Here is a 19324-nt window from a genome sequence, read left to right on the forward strand (position 1 = left end):
GTAAGCGTTCTGAACTTTTTCAAGAGAAAAGATGTTGCCATAACCCCAGATCTCTGCCCCATATAAGAGCTGTGGAATTATCTTCCTGCGAAATATTTTCAGGGCAGGGGGAACCAAACTACCTCCCTTGCGGGTAAAAAATGGCATAGCTGATGTATAGAATGGGCAGCCTTCAGCCTGACAGAGTCAAGATAGGAATTCCAGGACAAATTGGAAGTGAAATTAAGGCCCAGGTAACGGTAACTCAGTTGCTGTTATATAATCTTGTTATTAAGTCTCCAAACGTGTTTGGTTCGTTTTTTCCAAACACTACCACTTTCGTCTTGGAGTAATTAATGAGACATTCCTTAGCACAGAATAGGCCCAGGCTGTGTAACAGCCTCCTCATTCCAACTTGAGTGGTTGAGATGAGGGCCAGATCATCGGCATAAAGTAAAACAGAAAGTTTAACAGATAGAATTGAGCCTGACAGTTCCTGTACGATATTATTTATATAAAAGTTAAAAAGAAAGGGGGCTAGTAAACAGCCCTGGCGAACCCCATGATAGGTAAGGATCGCCTCTGAAAGTTGCCCATTGGCCCCTAGTCTCACCCTAAGGGATGTGTCAGAGTGCAAAATTTGCAGGAGTAGAAGTAACCGTTTGTCTATATTTGTAGTGCCAAGTTTCTGCCAGAGGCGTCCTCTGTCTACCAAATCAAAGGCAGACGAGAAATCTACGAAGGCAACAAATAGTTCTTTTCTGTTATGGAATGCATATTTCTGAATGAGATGAAATAAAACATAACAGTGATCAATCGTAGATTTACCTTTAACGAACCCTGCCTGTTCCAGTGCAATAATGGCATTCTCATTAGCCCACCTGTCCAATTTCGCTAGAAGATACTTAGCGTAAAGTTTGGACGCAATGTCCAATAGACTGATCGGCCTGAAATTTTTGGGGTCGGACTTAGCACCACTTTTGTAAAGTGGGATCACTGTACTGATTCCCCAGCCCTTGGGAACATCAGCATAAGAATTAATAAAGGTGAAGAGTTTGGCAAAAATGGGGGCCCACTAATCGCGATTCGACTTAAATAGCTCTGCTGGAACCATGTCCTCTCCAGGGGCCTTATTGTCAGGCACTGAATTGATCAATAAAACAACCTCCACAGGAGAGACTGGTTCCCATTCCGGGCAAAATTGTAAGGATCTGGATAAAGTGGTAGGGGGAGACTGGGAGCAGGGCGAATTATTTTTATAAAGAGTGGAGAAATATGAGCTCCATTGATCTGAGGTTATTTGATTATCGATGGCTGCTCGCTCCCCCTTCAGACCCTTCGAGACAAGTTCCCAGAATTTGGACGCATTTTTCTCTAGGAAGGCGAGGCCCAACTCCCTCCATTGTTGCTGAATATAATTGGCTTTTTTTATAGGACCGCCTGTATGATAAATAGGCGTAAAACTTTGCTTGCGAGTCCACCTGCCTTAGGGACCTGATGGCCTGGCCTAGCTTGCGTTTCGCTACTACACAGCAATTATCAAACCAGCCGCTATTCTTCGGTGTGACAGATTGAGTGGTAGACAGCAGGGGCTTTAGCTTCTTAACAATAGAGTCATACAAGCTAGATGGATCAAATGAGGACAGAAGGCAGACTTTCAGTTCTGACATCAAGGGAAGATTTAAAAAGGAGTTTATGGTCTCATGCAATTTCCCGTTCCAACGAATCCTGCTGCCCCCCTGGGACATTAGGGTCCCAGACAGGGTGAAAGCGCTGGGAATGGAATGCAGGGGAATAGAGAAGAGGGAGTATGGGCATATGGTCGCTCTCAGATCTAGATGTTACCCCGAAACATTTTATGTGAGAAATAAGGGGTTGGGAGAGGACCATATAATCAATTACACTCCTACCTCTCGAGCCGAGATAAGTATGCACGTCAGAATCAAAGTTTAAATAAGAACCATTGCATATAAAAAGATGGTATTTGTAAACAAGTTTAAAGAGAGATCGCCCTGCAGGGTTTATAGCAGCATCCTTAGAGTTCGTACAAGGGAGGACAGAAAGGTCGTCCGAGGACAGCCCCAATTTGCTGCCAATAACCGAGTTATTTAAGCCTAATCTGGCATTAAAGTCGCCAGTCAGCAAAATTAATGGATCCTGAAACTGCTGATACAAGAATGTCAGTACCTGGTCTAGATCTGACCAAATCGGGGCACCTGTGCTTGGCTCTCGACAGAGGCACATAGACATTGATCACAATTATTTCAAAATCCGCAGGCCAAGAAATTTTAGTAATCAGGATGTTATTTGACGGAGTCACAACGATCTCTGAGACAATTGTATTCCAGTCTACTGAAATTAAAGTAGCCAGCCCCCCCCCCCGGGGTCTACCCCCCTTATAAGATCTAATAGCAGGGAGGGCACAAGCAACATAGCCAGGAAGGGAGGGGAAAGTCGAAGAAATAATCCAGGATTGTTATATGCATACAATCTGGAATCGCATACAAAACTCGATAAAACCACGGTCTGCCAATTTAGTTTGCCAACCCGCCACATTCCATGAGGCAGCTGCAAGAAAAGACAGAGCTGGACGCACAATGGGTGAGGATTGTCAAGGAGAGCTGGATTCCTCCTGGTGGATTATTGCCTCGCAAATCAGGGCAGGTCTACAGACATTCGAGTAAGGATGTGGCAGAGGAAGTAGTGAAGACGGCGAGGCAGAGGTGTGGTCTCTGGAGGGTAAGCCTAGTTCGAAATCGTCCAAAAATCTTGAGTCAGTCCTTCTAGCCTGGAGGTTTTTGAGTAGGTTTTGCAATTTGTTAATGATGTCCCGTTGTGCATGTTCAGGGAAGGTGGAAAAGTTTATTACAAGATCTTCCTCACCTTCACAGGAAAAGTCGAAGGATACATCCACTTGGTCACAAGTGCAAGCCAGATCTGAGGTCCACTGCTGGGTCGCATTAGCAGGCGGCATAATAGTAGCAGTGCTTGCCTCGTCCAAAACAATAAGGTCGTAACTAGCGAAATCTGAACCAAGGAGACTATATTCGCTGGGGGGCTTAGTAGGAGTAGATTCTATAGCATCCCTCGGTGCGGTAGCCCCAGTAGCTGGTGGAGAAGTGCGTGACGGGTTCCATTGGAGGGAGGAAACCCGGTCGGGGTTCATAGGGCAAGAATCAATAGTCACGGGAGCGTTGCACCCATCCGAAGGTCTTAACACCCTCTCAGGAATGGAAACAGATGATAACAGAACAGGATGCTGCTGAGGTATATACAGAGGTTGAGGTTTCGCTAGATTTAAGAAATGTCTTTGAGTATAAATTCCATGCCTAAGTAAAATGTGCCTGTTTGCAATTACTCAGCTTACCACCTCTGGGTTCTTAAAGGTGAGGAGGACCGACATATTTGTGGAGGAGTTGGGTAAAAAATCTACTTTTACAATGTCCTCTGATTTTATAAATGCCAGGTTCAATCATTGTAAAACTTTACAGACATGGGATATCCTCTTAACATAGTGTTCTCTAGGGCTAAGGCCAGGAAAGTTTAATAGGGCTGTCTTGTTCCAGCTATATTTTAAAATCCAATGCTTCGCTTCATGAGATGAAGGGGACGCCTTCCAGTTGTGTCCCAGACTGTCCCGCCTTTCGGGACTCAGGATGTCTAAGGAAGTCGCATCAACAGAAGGTAAGGAGACCAGGGATGAAGAAGGCGGCTCAATTCGAGGTTTAGAGGAGGCACCATGGGGAGCAGTTGATCAAGAGCAGTTCCCCTCTGCAGTCCCAACATTCAGTAGCGCCTCCAATATTTTGAAGAGCAATATTTTGAAGAGCATCTTCCTGCCTTTTGGATGTTTATACCTTTTAATATTTTTAGATTTTTTTACATTTAAAACGGCTTTATGTGTCAGTCTGCGTTTGCAAGCCCGAACTGGGGTCAGTTTGATAGCAGTGATGTCATGCTTGAAAGACGAGATTAGCTTTGCGAATTCCTCAGTAAGTGTTCTTAATAAGCCATTGGTCTCCGAGATGAAATTTTTAATACATACAATCTCACTCAAGACTATCGCCAGTTGGGAATTCAAGCGCTGATGATCAGAAAAGAGGAGGGTATGACTGATACCTTCATTTTCCAGGACGGCTGCAGCTGACAGATGGCGAGGAGTCGTCGAAGGGCAATGGAGACTTGAGGCCTCAGAAATGCCTGTAACAGATACTGGAACTCCCCAGGGCGTACAGGAGTGGGGCTTTATCGGGATCTCAGCCTGGGCCAGCTCCAAGGCGAGGTTCAAACTAGCTGGTAATGACAACTCCTGTAACCTGGGCGTGTCTCTAAAGTCTATAAACCAGTCCAGTCCAGCTCCAGTGGGAGAAGCAGACAGGGTAGAATTAGATGGATGGTCAGGCTCCTTTAATTGTGAATCAGCGACCGGCATGGAGGGGCAAGCAGCTCTCTTCTCAGCTTTATTCGGGAGGAGGAATTGAGTAATTTTAAGTTGTTTCACTCCTCCTAAAGGCTCTCCTATAATCTCCAGCTGAATTCCTTCGTCAAGGCACATTTTCCTTGTGTGTACCATTATTTATACACAAGGCTCTCCCACATAAGGTATCTTGACTCAGGCCGTAAATCGCGGAGCCTCTAATGAGAGAGAATGGGAAGAAGAAAGGCCCGAAAGCAGGTTGACCAACCTTCACAATATCCTCTCAGCTGGCAGGTGCGTGCTAATAAAAACAGGAAATCTCAGAGGCAATTTAACAAACTCAAACCCTTGACACTGCTCGGAGTAAAAATTAAAGTTTAAAGAGTGTAGGAGAGCGACACAAACAAACTCCTACCAGCTTGGCAGCAGAGCTTGGAAAAGTTACTTTTTTTGAACTACAACTCCCATCAGCCCTAGGCAACATGGCCACTGGATTAGGCTGATGGGAGCTGTAGTTCAAAAAAGTAACTTTTCCAAGCTCTGCTCGGCAGCCATGTTTCAACTCAATATTTCCATATTTGCTTCTGGACATTACTAGTTACAGTTTAGCAGTATTCATATAAAATACAAATATGAGCAAAATATTGTAACTTTAATGGGTAATTTCTCCTCTTTAATGGCCACTGAATTTTAACTGCACTTAATTTGTTCCTTTCTCTGCTCATAAAAGGTGGTTTCATTGTCGCATAGTGGGCAACTGTGAGAACCTGTATGGAAGTAAGTCCTGTTAAAATAACTGAAATCAACCTCTGCACAAACAGTTGGACCATGTAGGACTTGCTACCCCATAAACCCTATGGAAAAATGTTACTGCAATAGAAACTGGTTGTGATGGTAACATCTTTCCAGCATCAAAAGACTGCTGTGAATTGCTTAGAGAAAATGTGGCTTTTCACAATAAACGGGATATTGATGAAATAGTCAGATTCTCTAACAACGGTGTGAAGGAAAATGCTTTGCCTTTCTTTGCCATGCTTTTATTTCTTCTACTAAATTATCTGGAAAGGCTTTAAATTGTGCCCTTCAGCTCTTCCAGAGTTTGAAATATTAACAGTTTCCTATAACCCAGAAACAAGCTTGGAGAATTAGGTATGATGTCAGGTAGTTTCCTTCTTTTCACACAGCTCTCATTTTCTTTGTGGAAAGATTGCATTGTGATAGCTGATGAATATTACTTACCTGGGTTCCAATAGACAGTACAAATGTATTATACCACTCTAATCTTTAAACATAATCAGAAAAGAGAAACTATACCTATCTGAAACTCAAGGGTAGTTGTGTTATTCTGTTACAGGAAAAACAAGGAAGTCTTGTGGCACCCTAAAGACAAAGGATATATTTAGGCAGTACTTAATAGATTTAGTGTAGTGTAAATTTTCACGGACTTCAACTCTGTTAAAGATGCATGAAATGTTATCCTTAGTGCAGTGGTGTAGTTGGAGCAAGGATTAAGTGCTGCCACTTTTTTTCAAAGCAGAGACACGATGTCGTCTCCTGGGGAGCTTGTTTGTCAATCCTCTGCATGCTAAATAAAAAAAGCTTTTCTCAAAGAGAAGCCCACTAAATAAGCAGAGGAAGATAAAGGTTATACTGTATTAGCATGCTTGGCTATGGGTACATCGTCAGTTTTATTCTGAAAAACTCCAAAATCGTTTTATTATGACCAATCGAAATGCAACAAAATAGCAAGCAAGCTTTTAAATCAGGCTGGATGTTAAACAAGTTGAAGGGGAAAAAAGCTGGCTTGGTATTGAAGCCATAATGTCTACATTGGTGAAAAAATCATTTTTGTCATTATAATCTTAGAAGGGACGGGGAGCAGGCCTATGGGGGTTTATCAACTGCAAACACTTCCAAGGAAAACAAAAGGGGAAGTAAGTGTTGCATTCAAATATTGGGAGGCAAACATTCTCGACGGAACTTTGCCAACTCTCAGGCGTTCACTTTGGGCATGCGCCCAAAGACGTTCTGGTTGGGGAGGGGATAGAAGCAAGGAGAAGTCCTCGGTGCGGATTGGCTGACTGCCGCGCGGCAAACAGAAGGGCCACTCTCGCCGGGAAGGCGGAGCCTTCTTGCTAGGCGCGAAATTCGTAAGGCGCTCCCGGACGCAGACGCCTTTCCTTGCGCTTCCTGTTTTAAGCTGTCGCAATGTTCTCCGTGGTCCCAGGTTACTCTCCTGGCTTCAAGAAGCCCCCTGAGACGCTGCGGCTGAAGAGGAAAAGGGCTCGAAGAAGCAAAACGGCCCCTGGGGAGTCTCCTAAGGCGACAATCCCTTGTCCGACCAGCGACTCTGCTTTTTCCCCTCGGCCTTATCCGGGGAGCCGGAGGCGCAACCCCTTCTTGAGCTTGGAAAATCGCCCGCGCCCTTCGTCGGGGACCAGCCCGTTCTATTCCACCGACGCGACGGCGGCAGGGACGGATTTAGTAACTGGGAACGGCGCATACAACTCCCGCGGTCAGGTAAATCCGTCACCCGCTCTAGGTAGTCTTGTCAAAGGCTTTGCAGAGGCGACGTCTGGAACTTTCAAGCTGGGAAGCTCTGGGCTGGAGTTCCCTCTATTTTCCTCCGCCCTTTTCTGTTTTCTAATTTGTACTTTTTCTTTTGCCCTCTGGAAGGGAAAGGGGATGGTTGGCATTCATGTGCCGATTAATGTATCAAAATAACTTCCTAGAGAATCATAAAATAACTTCTTAGAAAAGCTATGCAATATAAAAACGAAGAAAACCATAACAATAAATCGATACTACAATAAAATCACAACGAATTTCAGAGCCAACCAGCATAATAAAATGCTATTGTTATAGGATGGGGGGCTGGTCTGGATGGTGTCTTTGGTTGCAATGCAAGCCTGTGATTCTGTAGCTATAAGACTGGAATTTGTAGCAGTGAAGTGGTCAAGCCAGTTCCCTTGTTAAGATAATGGTCCCAACCATGTATCTTATGTACTTGCCGAAGTTGGCCATGTTGCCACAGGAACAGCTGGCTGGTGATGCTGGAAAGAGACAGACTTGACTTGTGTGCTGAATCCAACACTATGCCTTGGGGACTCCCCTACAAACTTCATGGGGAAACAGGATCTGTTGGAGTGTTAGTGCTGTGAACCCTTTGGTCTTATGCTCAGGTTGTATATTGGTGTAAATAAAACCATATCCTAAAGACAGTACAGTCTCCAGTGACCTTCATTCCACAGAAACTGAATCCTGGGTAAGTGCTGGAACCCCTCAAGTCTCTCACCGCTCAGAGATTGGTGCAACACCATATATACAACACAGAACTCAAAAGCTATCAGATCTGTGCATGAAACTACCAATTGGACTACAGGGACTTAAAACTAGATCTTGACAAACTATCAATTGATATGAGTGTTAATGATTAATAGGCTTAAGTTACAGGAAGCCAGATTTTGTCTGAACATCAGGAAAAACTTCCTAACTGTTAAGAGCGGTACAACAATGGAACCAATTGCCTAGGGAGGTGGTGGGCTCTCCATCACTGGAGGCATTTAGGAGGCAGCTGGACAGCCACCTGTCGGGTATGCTTTAATTTGGATTCCTGCAATGAGCAGTGGGTTGGACTCAGTGACCTTATAGGCCCCTTCCAACTCTACTATTCTATGATTCTATGACTATACCTATTTTTCTTGGTTCTAAAATGTTCACTTGTAATTATGCTATCAAAATTAACTTTTTAAAATTGTTTTATTTTGAAGTGAACTGAATATCACATTATTTATGGAAATGCTTCCTTGACATACATTTTGCATTGCTGTTCCTATGAGCCTCTTTGGACATATGTATGTGGAAAAGCAGCAAATAAATAAACCATGTATATTAGTACTTAGCAGATGACTATGTAAGGACTGCTAAGTCTGAAGTTTGTGTGGTGACAGAATTTTTACAATTCTTCACTAAAGCTTATGATAAACATTGCAGTGGATTATATTATTTGTTCTTCATTAAAGCTTAACTCTTCGTTTGGCATTCTCTTAACTTTGCAACCTTTTTCAGTTTTTAAATGGTCTTCAAGAAAATGCACCTATCTGCAAAGAGGAGTTTTCTGAAGCAACATCTGTTGACTCATTGATCAATGTAAGAATGTTTGTAATTGCTAAATATAAATATGAGACTGTTAGATAGCACTCTTCAAGTACTTGAAAGATTATCACACAGAGGGCAGGATCTCTTCTCGGTCATCCTAGAGTATAACACAGAATGGTGGGCTCAAGTTACAGGAAGCCAGATTTTGACTGAACATCAGGAAAAACTTCCTAACTGCTAGAGTGGTGTGGAACCAATTATCTGGGGAGGTGGTGTGGAACCAATTATCTGGGGAGGTGGTGGGCTCTCCAACAGGGCTGTGGAGTCGGAGCTGGGAGCAATTTTGGGTGGAGTCGGAGTCGGTAGAAATGTACCGACTCCGATTCCGACTCCTTCATAAATGGCAAATGTATATTAACTAGTAATAACAAATTTACTGTAGTAAAATGGTAGCACAAGGCATTTCATCACCACCACGTGAATCCAGAGCTTGGAAAAGTTACTTTTTTAAACTACAACTCCCATCAGCCCCAGGGATTGGGCTCGTGGGAGTTGTAGTTCAAAAAAGTAACTTTTCCAAGCTCTGGATTCATGTGGTGCTGATGAAATGCCTTGTGCTACCATTTTACTACAGTAAACGTTATTACTAGTTAATATACATTTGCCATTTATAGAGGAGTTGGAGTCGAAGGTCTGGCGTACCGATTCCACAGCCCTGCTCTCCAACACTGGAGACATTCAAGAGGCAGTTGGACAGCCATCTGTCGGGTATGCTTTGATTCTGGCATTGAGCAGGGGGTTGGACTTGATGGCCTTATATGCCCCTTTCAACTCTGCTATTCTGTGATTCGATTCTATGTCATAGTGCCTTTGCCCTTTGAATGCACGTCAACATGTTGCTCTGTGTGCAGAAGTTTCCTGCACTAATCCCTTTCCTCCCATGGGGACAGCTTATTGGCAGAAAGCTGCACTCACAGAACAGCTATGTATACTCCTAATGAGAAGAGTTAGCATACAAATGAATTGGGCCCATTGCTGTGTTTACAGTAAAAACAGAAATGGACTGCCTTCAAGTCGATTCCGACTTATGACGACCCTATGAATAGAGTTTTCACAGTAAGCGGTATTCAGAGGGGGTTTACGATTGCCTTCCTCTGAGAGGCAGTGACTGGCCCAAGGTCACCCAGTGAGCTTCATGGCTGTGTGGGGATTCGAACCCTGGTCTCCCAGATCGTAGTAAAGCAGAAGCATTAAAAGTGCAAGTCCATATGAGGGAACAAAAGATAGCTTGGTTAAATGACTAGGGTTGTTTATGCTCTTTGGGACATGGACAGAGAAAGTGGCAGGGGATCGGGTAAGGGTTGTTGTAAATGAAAGTGGATACTTTGGGCTCACTATTTGTGGATATTTATGGAGGAAAGGATATACATATAACAAAGGGGTGGGTTAACTGACCTACAAATTTGTATTGGTGACTGTTCATATAGCCCTGCTACAAAGACTACCTGCTTTGCTGCAGCAGTGCTTTATAAGAACTTCCTTTTTCTTCTGATAGTGTGTGGTCCCTTCTATGACACTGGAGTACATCTCCTATTACTACTCTTTTTTTTGAAAGCAGCAGTCTTGTAACTTGTTCAATGTTTTTGTTTTTCAAGGACAGATATCTGGCCACTTCCAATGCTATCGTTTCTTCCTCCCCAAGTTATGAATTTCCTGCAGACTGGAGTATTAAAACTCGCCTTCTGTTCACATCTTCCCAGTCATTTGCATGGGCAGATCATTTAAAAGCACAAGAAGAATCCCAAGGCTATGTACAGCATTGCAGAGCAGCATTAATAAACTTGCCTCAAAGTATTCAGGTAACTTGACCTGTTTAACCATTGATTGGGAGAATAGAGACCCTGAGATAGAAAAGAGCTAATTCATACTTCACACAAATAAGTTCATTTGCAGCGAGACCATGTTTATCATTGTACATACTTCTAAAACTTGAATGGCCAATCATGGTTCCCTAGCATGTGTAAACTGCCTGCCTCTCGATATTTGATGATATGTATTAAGCAAGACAATACTGATCAAAAGATCTCAGCCCTTTGATGGAATCCTGCCATATATAGAGCAGATAAGTAAGCCTGTTTTCTGAGTAATATTGTGAATCTGAGACAGGTGATGCAAGACTGAGTCCTCCAGTGTTACCTGTGAGGTTGGTAATTTACCATGCTAACTTTATTCAGCATGAAATAATCTCTACAAAAAGCATTCTGAATCATCTGACTTTTTTTTTGTAGATATGAATAAAACTGAGGATGACTGAAATTGGTTATATTTATAAAAAAGGTGGTGGTGTTTCACACTGTAGCAGGATTGGGCCTACCCCAAAATATCTAATAAGGCATCTTACTGCGCTCTGAAGGCGGACTAGCCCTAGAATCACTTTGAACTTTTGAGAACCTGTGCATAAGCTACACAGGGACCAAAGAGCTCCCTACTACTGTACTTGGCGTCATCAGTGCAAATATGTCCTTTAGGACTACTATAAAAATGCCCGCTACATATAAAGAAAATATACCAATTGAGATGGAGTTGTATAGAGGCTATAGGATGTGACAGAAATGGCCTCGGCAAATTATCAAGCTTAATGAAAATTAGTAACGATTGCAGTACAACACACAAAGTTGTAATAGAGTGGGTATCTTATGTACTGTAATAGATTTATAGATCTAAAGCAGAACTCTATAAATCTCTTTGCTGCCCCCTGAAAGGGGGGGATTAAGTCCTGCTGGCCTCTTACTATATATATTGTAATAGGTTGTTTTTAAATGTGCTTCTCTCCCCTATTTGCGTTTGCAGAATTCAACATAAACACAGGGGCACTTAGCAGCAAGTTCACTTGCTGCATGAAATGTGGTTCAGCCTTTAGTAATGTTTTTTATGTGACAAGCGGGGTGTTAACTTATCTGCATTTTGATTGCAGTTGTTGCATAAACTTGTGTTAAATTAGAGCATATAGTTAGACAATGCCTCAGAATTTAACACAATAAATACAGCAATTCTTTTACTCTCCTTAAAAACTCCTGCTTTTGTGGCCTTTTGACCTACATAGTGAATATTGCTTTGAACGTTTTTCAGTCATTTTATAAATGGCTTTCAAAATGTCACTCTATCTTAGGAACCAAAGCTTTCCACAGAGCTCCGATGTGCTTTCCAGCAAAGCCTTGTATATTGGCTTCATCCTTTTATGCCATGGCTACAGCTGTTCCCTCGTATTGGAGCAGACAGAAAAATGACTGGGAAAAATAATCCTTGGTGCTATGATGAAGCAGTCCAACATGTTCTCATAAGTGAATGGTAAGTTGAAGAGACTAGAAATACATAACTGAGCAGCTAAGTGGCAAATTTCACTGGTGCTTGAATGTCATTTTTTATAACAACCACCCATTATATAATTTGAGTTGAGGCTTTAGAGTATGAAGTTTAAACACAAAGTTATTTAACTCGATTGTGCAACCGATCCCTGCAGAAAGCTGGAGAAAGTCACCTGATGGGCACTGAGTTCAATCATGGGGAACTTGAAATGCAATCAGTCCCTGCAAAAAATAATTTTGCCAGCCCTGTACTCAGAGTGTTGCCAAACATACAGCCTTGTGATGTGGGCGGGACAACCCACCTGTCAGAATTGGCCTGCAGCAGTGGGGGCAGACTATGATCTGGCCCACCAAGCCAGAAACGTTCTCCACCCTCGGCTAACAAGATAAGAACCTACCAGCATTCCAGTTATGCTCAAAAGCACATCAGTAACCAATGGAGTTGTTTCAGAACTGGTGAGAGATGTATTACTCCATCCAATCCCAATCAGCTATGTAGGATTTACATCTTGAAGCAACTGAAGTACCCAGTCTTCAAAGGCAGCCTCACTTACAGTGCATTACACTAGTCTAATCTAGAGGTTACCAGAGCATGGATAACTGACCGGGCTCTTTCTATCGAGAGCAGTTGCAGCTGGCTTATCAGCCATAGCTGGTGGAAAACACTCGATGCTGCGGGTGCCATGGGCTGTAAGTGGCAAAGCGACATCTGTCAGTATCTCCAGATGATATGTACTGCTAAGGGCCTTCCCATGCAAACAGTGTTCTGTGGAATAAATATGCATTTATTATTTATTTTATTTGTCCAATCCACATGTTCATCTTCAAGATAGCACTATTGTGGGTGAGGCTATCAATACTTCTGGGGCTCAGAAACTTGCACACAGGGTGATAGTCCACAGCTTTTCTTTGCTGCTGCAGAAATGTGCATTTGCATCAGCTTAATCTAGTCTTGCCCCTAGTTAGCTAGAATGTTGCTTCCTTTAGCATTCCTCCTATCATGAGAATAGTGATTCCTTAAGAAATTGGGCTGTGTGTGTGTGGTCTTGATTCTGAGATGTGGCAAAGAGGTGTGTGTGGGTACCACACTAATAGTTGGAAATCCTGTTTTTGCCTCACCCCTGGATTCAAAATTCACCAGACACTGTCTATGCGTTTTCAAGCCTTTTTTGCCATAATGGCTGGAAACATAGGCCGAGTTTACTGAAGTGGTGAGTGTGCTGCTTTAGAATGCTGGTGTGAGCTCACGTGCTTGAATACTCCTCAGTACAAAAATTCCCTCCATACAGAAACTAGCTATCCAGAAGACTGGAGAACCTGTGGCTGTCCAGATGTTGGGATGAGGAACCTGTGGCTGTCCAGATGTTGTTGGCCTCCAGCTCCCGTGCTGATAGGCAGGGAAGATGGGAATTGGAGTCCAGCAACATCTGGACAGCCACAGGTTGCCCATCCTGTTCTCAGTCAGCAGGGAATGGAGCAGGCAGGAACCAGATTGGCCCATAACCTGAGGTGGTCTGTTCCATTCCCCACTAACCAGAAGAACAACTTTGTTTTTACCTACTTTCTGTGTGAAAGTAGGTTCTGTTTTCCTCAGTTTTGCTGCTTCCACACTGCAGACTGATTGTTTCTTTATCTTGCAGGTGTCTCAGTTTTACTTCCCTTTATAACCTGCTGAAAGCCAAACTTTGTCCCTATTTCTATGTTTGCACTTACCAGTTCACTGTGCTATTCCGTGCAGCAGGATTAGCTGGAAGTGATGTGATCACTGCACTGATTTCTCCCACAACAAGAGGCTTTAGGGAAGCCATGAAAGATGAAGGTATTATACAGTGAATGACTTGCAAAAGGCCCTTTTGTATATAGCCTATGTCATTAATTTGCATTTTCCACCCCTCAGGTATTGAATTTTATTTACCTTTTCAAGAAGTTAGAAAAAGGAAATGGAATGCATTGGCATCCCACTTAGAAACAGGACTTGCTAAAGATTCTGAAACAACAGGCAAGGATGCTGAGAATGACGAGTATGTAGTAAAACTTTCTAGTCCTTGTTTGGGGGTCTTGTGCATTTTTCAGTGGAAAAACTGGCTCCATCTTGTTGCATTTTTCAGTACTAAAACCTACTTTTCTTATACAAAAAAGTATATATAAAGAATTATTGTCATTACAGGAGTCATTCAATAAACTTACTAAAATGAATATCCCAGACAAAAATCAGGGTTGCATTCAGCTAACTTTTACTTATAGAAGGCCCATTGAAATTAATGGACCTAAGTTAGTCACTGAGTAAAAGTTAGTTGAGTACAATCCTCGGTTTCCAGAAACATAAATGCAGGGTATTCTGGGTCAACTTCAAGGAATAACTAAACTCATATTGACCCCTTTTTCTTCTTCTAATTTGCTTCCTGTAGTGCTTATTTCACTACTAAAGGTATTTCTGCCCTGAAAGAGGACTTGTGTATTGCTGTTTACTAAAGTGGTACCTGTTTGCTTAGGGAACAAGGAATGAGTGATGATGAAGAAGAAGGATTTTCGTGGTTGGAAGAGATGGGAGTTCAAGACAAAATTAAAAAGCCAGATACAATTTCTATCAAACTGTATCCTTTCAGAAGCAAGGCACTCCATAAGTTGTGGTTTATAGCTGTGTATATGTTTAGCTAAAATTCATATACAATTGTTTAGCCAAAATTCATATACAATTGAGAAAGTGACACTGAAATGAATACTGAGAGGCAGAAACATTTGGTGGTCATTCTTGGTATTTGGGGTCTGCACAGCTATACACTTGCAATATGCTCCATTATCAATTAAACTCATTAGGATGTAGAATATAAGTCAATACAAGAGGGATGGTACAAGGATGGCTAGGGAGAGCCTTTCCTTTCTCCTGCTTTCTGGTTCCTCCACCCTTGCCCTCCCCCAGCTTGTCTACCTTCTCCCCCACCTTCTCTTTGCATGTGCACTCATGCTTGCACTCTTCCCACTGCCTGTTATTGTTACTTTAGTCCTCTTGCAGCAGAGGGAAATAACTGCCTAGTCATCATACGACACTGGCCAGGTGTCCCCTGCCTCCATCCTGAAGGGTGCAAGAGTCATCCTGGCTAACAACTCCAGGAGAGACATATCAAGGAAAACCCTTGATATGACAGGGTGAAGCACATCAAAGTGGGCATCATGGCAGTTTTGGGGGGTAATAGAGAAGGGTTGTTTCGTTGCAAGGATAGTAAGATTAAAGCTCTTTTATAGCTAAGAGAACTCTTAAGAGTTCTAACAGCTAAACATTCAAGTTTAGGTAGAAACAATACAGTTTTAATGTACACGTAAATGGCATTCCTGGCCTCTTCAACACAATTAAAAATGAAGCACTTCTTTACCCTTTAATCGTATATGAAAATTAAACTATATGACTGCAAACTTGTATTGGCTTTGTATTCATTTCCTGCTGTGTGTTTATGCCCCTTCTCCTTGACATTTTGTCTATGTAGCTGTAAGGAGAGAAATGAGGTACAAATGGATCACAAACCTGAATCTCTTGTGTTGGTGAAAGGAACAAACACATTCACTTTGTTAAACTTCTTGATAAATTGTAAGAGCTTAGTGGCTGCTGCAGGCCCTCAGAGTGGCATCCCTCCCACACTCCTTTCCCCAGTTGCCTTCAGAGGTGCATCAATGCAAACACTCAAGGTAAAAATATAGCATAATATTTTTATATATACGGAGCTCATCTAATAGTTTTTGTCTTTATGGGGGAGAATGGATTGTGAACATTGGTCCCATGGTGGGGAAGCAAATGTCTTCAATTCCCCCTTCCTCCTGTAGATTCGAGAGAGGGGGCTTGCAGGGGGAAATAAAAAATTAGCTCCCCCACACCCCCAGTTGTGCCAGGGCGATCCTCCACTGAGTCAAAAGCCTTCTATGGATGAAAGGAGCCCTTCTCTTTGTGGGAAGTTGAGTTACAATCCAGCCTATTGACTCCTGGAATCTGGTACTTGTCCTTATCACTTGCATGGCTGTTAGTCTAATAATTTACCGTTTCAATTTACTGATACCTCTAAGTATTCTGAATGTCTGTTTCTATATAAAAATGTTTTTCATATATTAGTACGACATGAAATAATTGCAAGATATTACCAGACCTTTGCCTTATATGCTTAGTATTATATAATGCAGCATGCCCAGACTTTTAAAGAAATTCTATTAGATCCTAAGGATGGAAACTTGCTACTATGCCTGCTGCAGACTTTGCCCAGTTAGCAACCATTTGTTGTTCTATCACATACTCATACACACAAATCATGTAACGTTTAAAGTTCTTAATATCTGTGTGGTAGCTGTGTGTTTTTTAATTTTGTGATTCCACTAGAATTTGGAGTAGGTAAGCTAGAAGTTGTAAATACTCAATTTTCCACAAGAATTCACATAAGGATAACAAGCACCAGTATGCATGTGCAGCTGCAGCATATCCATTACCTGCTGGCTTGTAGATGGTAGCCTTATACTTAGTCACTCATTTATGACCACACACAATCTGGTTGACCTCCTGTCCACCACCAGTACAATCCCCCTGCATTCACCATCTCATTCTTCCTGTAAGGTGGAATTTGACCCACTGTTAAAACTTTGAAAAGCTTTAAAACTACTAGTTATTTGTGATTTTTTTATGTTATAATGCTTAATATCTTGTTTCCAGGCCCGAAGCATAAATGTACAAACACAAGTCCAATCACATTACAAAGATATATTTAGTTTGGAGATTGTGGGCCCTATCATGCCTCACTGTCTGCATTCTTTGTCCATGCTGCTCAAATCTGCTCAGAATGGATCTTTTTCTGCTACGTGTCATACACATGAGCCAACAGCAGTGTTTAACACAGACATCAGTAATGAACAGAGCATAAAGAAGGTAAGGAGATTTTACTTTATGTCCACCCCAATTGAAAAAAAAACACCAATTAATGGACAAGAGAAGGCATGCTAATGTTTTAATTAGTTTCCTAGATGATCAAGGGAGGGAGGAGAGGAGCATGAGGTTAACTTGGTTACTTACAGATTGAGAATCATAGTTGTCCTAATGGACTGGTATATTGCTCAGTAATTGCACTCATCCTTCTCTGAATCTCAATTTTCACAGGAAACCCTTAGCAAGGACCTTAGGAAGTGTGGATTGCATCCTGACACTTTGGATCAACTTACTCTTTGTCCAACGTTAGGAAAGTCATCTATAAGGCTCCTAGAAATGAACAATTATGTCTACACGTGGAAAGTCTAAGCAAGCACTATCGGTCAATGAAGAATTACCATTCATGTTCCTTAAATACATAGTGCCGTTTTGGATGGGCATAAGAGCAAGGACATCTTACACTTCTTAAATGTGCAAAACCTGTACACTAATGCTACTGGGGAGATTAGCCTTCCTAAGCTAAGCTAATGGGACACTGACTATTGTGTATTGAACAGCTAACACAACCACTTCCTTATTTTTTTCTTCCAAAATTGAAACATTGATTTTTACACATTTTAAATTAAACTTTGAACCATGACTCTTCGGTATTTTTGTTGAAGGTAAGGGTTGGGAGTCTGAGATGAGTGACTATTCTACAGGATAAAAGCAGTATTTAAGCATGAAGTTAAAAATGATTCAATATAAACAAGACAAATTGTGGGTTATATTTCTTTGAAGTAGTATGTGGGTGACATTATTAAATCTGAAACAGTCTGTTTCACTGCTGCAACCTACTTCTGTGAATGGAACATTGGCTTGCTCCAGCACCAGGGCTGAGTTTTGTATACATTTTTGCATTGTTCTAGAAGTGGCCTCTTTAAGGGGGGGGTGTTTTTCAAACTTACGGGGTTATTTCAATAATTTAATAGACATCTATGCACATGAGTACACTGCAAGGCTATAGTTAATGTCTTCTGTGGTAGTGCCCTGTGTATCCTCAAAATCAGCTCTAGAGGGTTGATGGAGCCTCTGGAACAGATTTGCGGGGGCACGTGGGACACTGGACAAGCTGAACACCGCTCACAGCATTGGTTACAATGTAGTGTCAATAATTGCCATTATGTTTTAAATTTCTATTTAACACATCCAAGGATGCATTTTTAACTAAACAGTCTTAGTTCTTACTTTTCAAGTATACTACTTGAAGTAGGGTGAAATAGTCAAAACTATTTACTACTCCCTGCCTTTATCATCACAGCGCGTTAACCTCAAGGGTACAACTGCATAAGAAAACCACTCTCTCTTAAAGGCCCGCAAAGTAAAAAACCAACAGTGTACAAGGGCAGCAAAATTAAGAAATTGTGTGAAGAGTTATTTTATTGGAAAGTTGCTCTGTGCAGCAACAGAATAAAGGTCCTAAAATAAGTAAGGCATGTTTGGTAGGCAGCGATTGCGAGTTAGGAATTCTACTAGTATTAACATGGTTATTTTGGCATAGAAATTGAGGTTTGTATGTCTCTAGTGAAAAAATACTTAAGGCAATAATTATTTGGTCTATGTCAAATGGCTAGGAGGAGCTATACAAGTAAAAAACAGTCTGGAAATTACAACTGGTACAAAACATGGCGGCTTGTTTAATTACGAATAGCCGCCGTTATGATCATATTACCCCAGTGTTATACAATCTCCACTGGCTTCCAGTTATTTTCCGGGCTCAATTCAAGGTGTTGGTATTAACCTTTAAATCCCTATACGGTTTCGGCCCAGTATACCTGAAGGAGCGCCTCCACTGTCATAAAGTGTGCCGCCCTACAAGATCTGCCACTCAGGGCCTCCTCTCGGTTCCGCCGACTAAAGTGGCTAGGTTGGTGAGGACTCGAGAGAGGGCTTTTTCTGTGGCAGCCCCCACGCTTTGGAACTCCCTCCCAATGGATCTTCGACATGCCCCTTCCCTAGATATATTTCGCCGGGGCCTGAAAACTTGGCTATTCCATCAGGCCTTTATGACCTTTGAGACTTCAAAGGTGAACTAGTCCTAGAACTGTAAAAACAATCTACTAAATACTGTAATTTTTGTATTATACTGTACTGGCTATATTGTTTATTGTATTTTATTATGTTTTATTGTAAGCCGCCTAGAGTGGCCATTGGCTAGATAGGCGGAATAAAATTAAAGTTTATTTATTTATTTAATCATTTTGTTTGTTTATATAAAATTATATATAACATTTGCCCATCATTGTCTTAATTACTGCTTCAGCCCTGTAATTTTATCAGGCCAGCTGTGTCTTATTAATTTGAGGGCTAAAATTGAAAACTAGACTGCAAGAACATGTTACAGCATAAACTAATTTTTCACCCTATAAAATGTTTTAACAAATAAGGACCTGAAAGTGTATTTATGTAGTATCAACTACTGCTAATATGTAGGATCTCACAGGAAATTATATTTAGATTCTACTATACCACAACTGGCATCAGGATTACTCTTGTTCTAAATATTTTAACATTGACTTAGGTAAAAAA

At 41.8% G+C, this 19324-nt stretch overlaps 1 protein-coding gene across 1 annotated transcript; it reads left to right on the forward strand.

The window, feature by feature from the left end:
- Window positions 1-6484: 6484 nt before the first annotated feature.
- DONSON (DNA replication fork stabilization factor DONSON) lies at window positions 6485-17396 on the forward strand. The gene is made up of 10 exons (XM_061627744.1): window positions 6485-6916; window positions 8465-8545; window positions 10150-10353; window positions 11664-11842; window positions 13500-13678; window positions 13757-13880; window positions 14352-14453; window positions 15342-15540; window positions 16547-16759; window positions 16988-17396. The coding sequence occupies exons 1-10, from the start codon at window positions 6605-6607 to the stop codon at window positions 17123-17125; spliced, it is 1731 nt and encodes a 576-aa protein (XP_061483728.1). The 5' UTR covers window positions 6485-6604; the 3' UTR covers window positions 17126-17396.
- The last annotated feature ends 1928 nt before the right edge of the window (window positions 17397-19324 follow it).

Source organism: Rhineura floridana, chromosome 5, assembly GCF_030035675.1.
Source record: "Rhineura floridana isolate rRhiFlo1 chromosome 5, rRhiFlo1.hap2, whole genome shotgun sequence".
In the NCBI taxonomy this organism is placed as follows: Eukaryota; Metazoa; Chordata; class Lepidosauria; order Squamata; family Rhineuridae; genus Rhineura; species Rhineura floridana.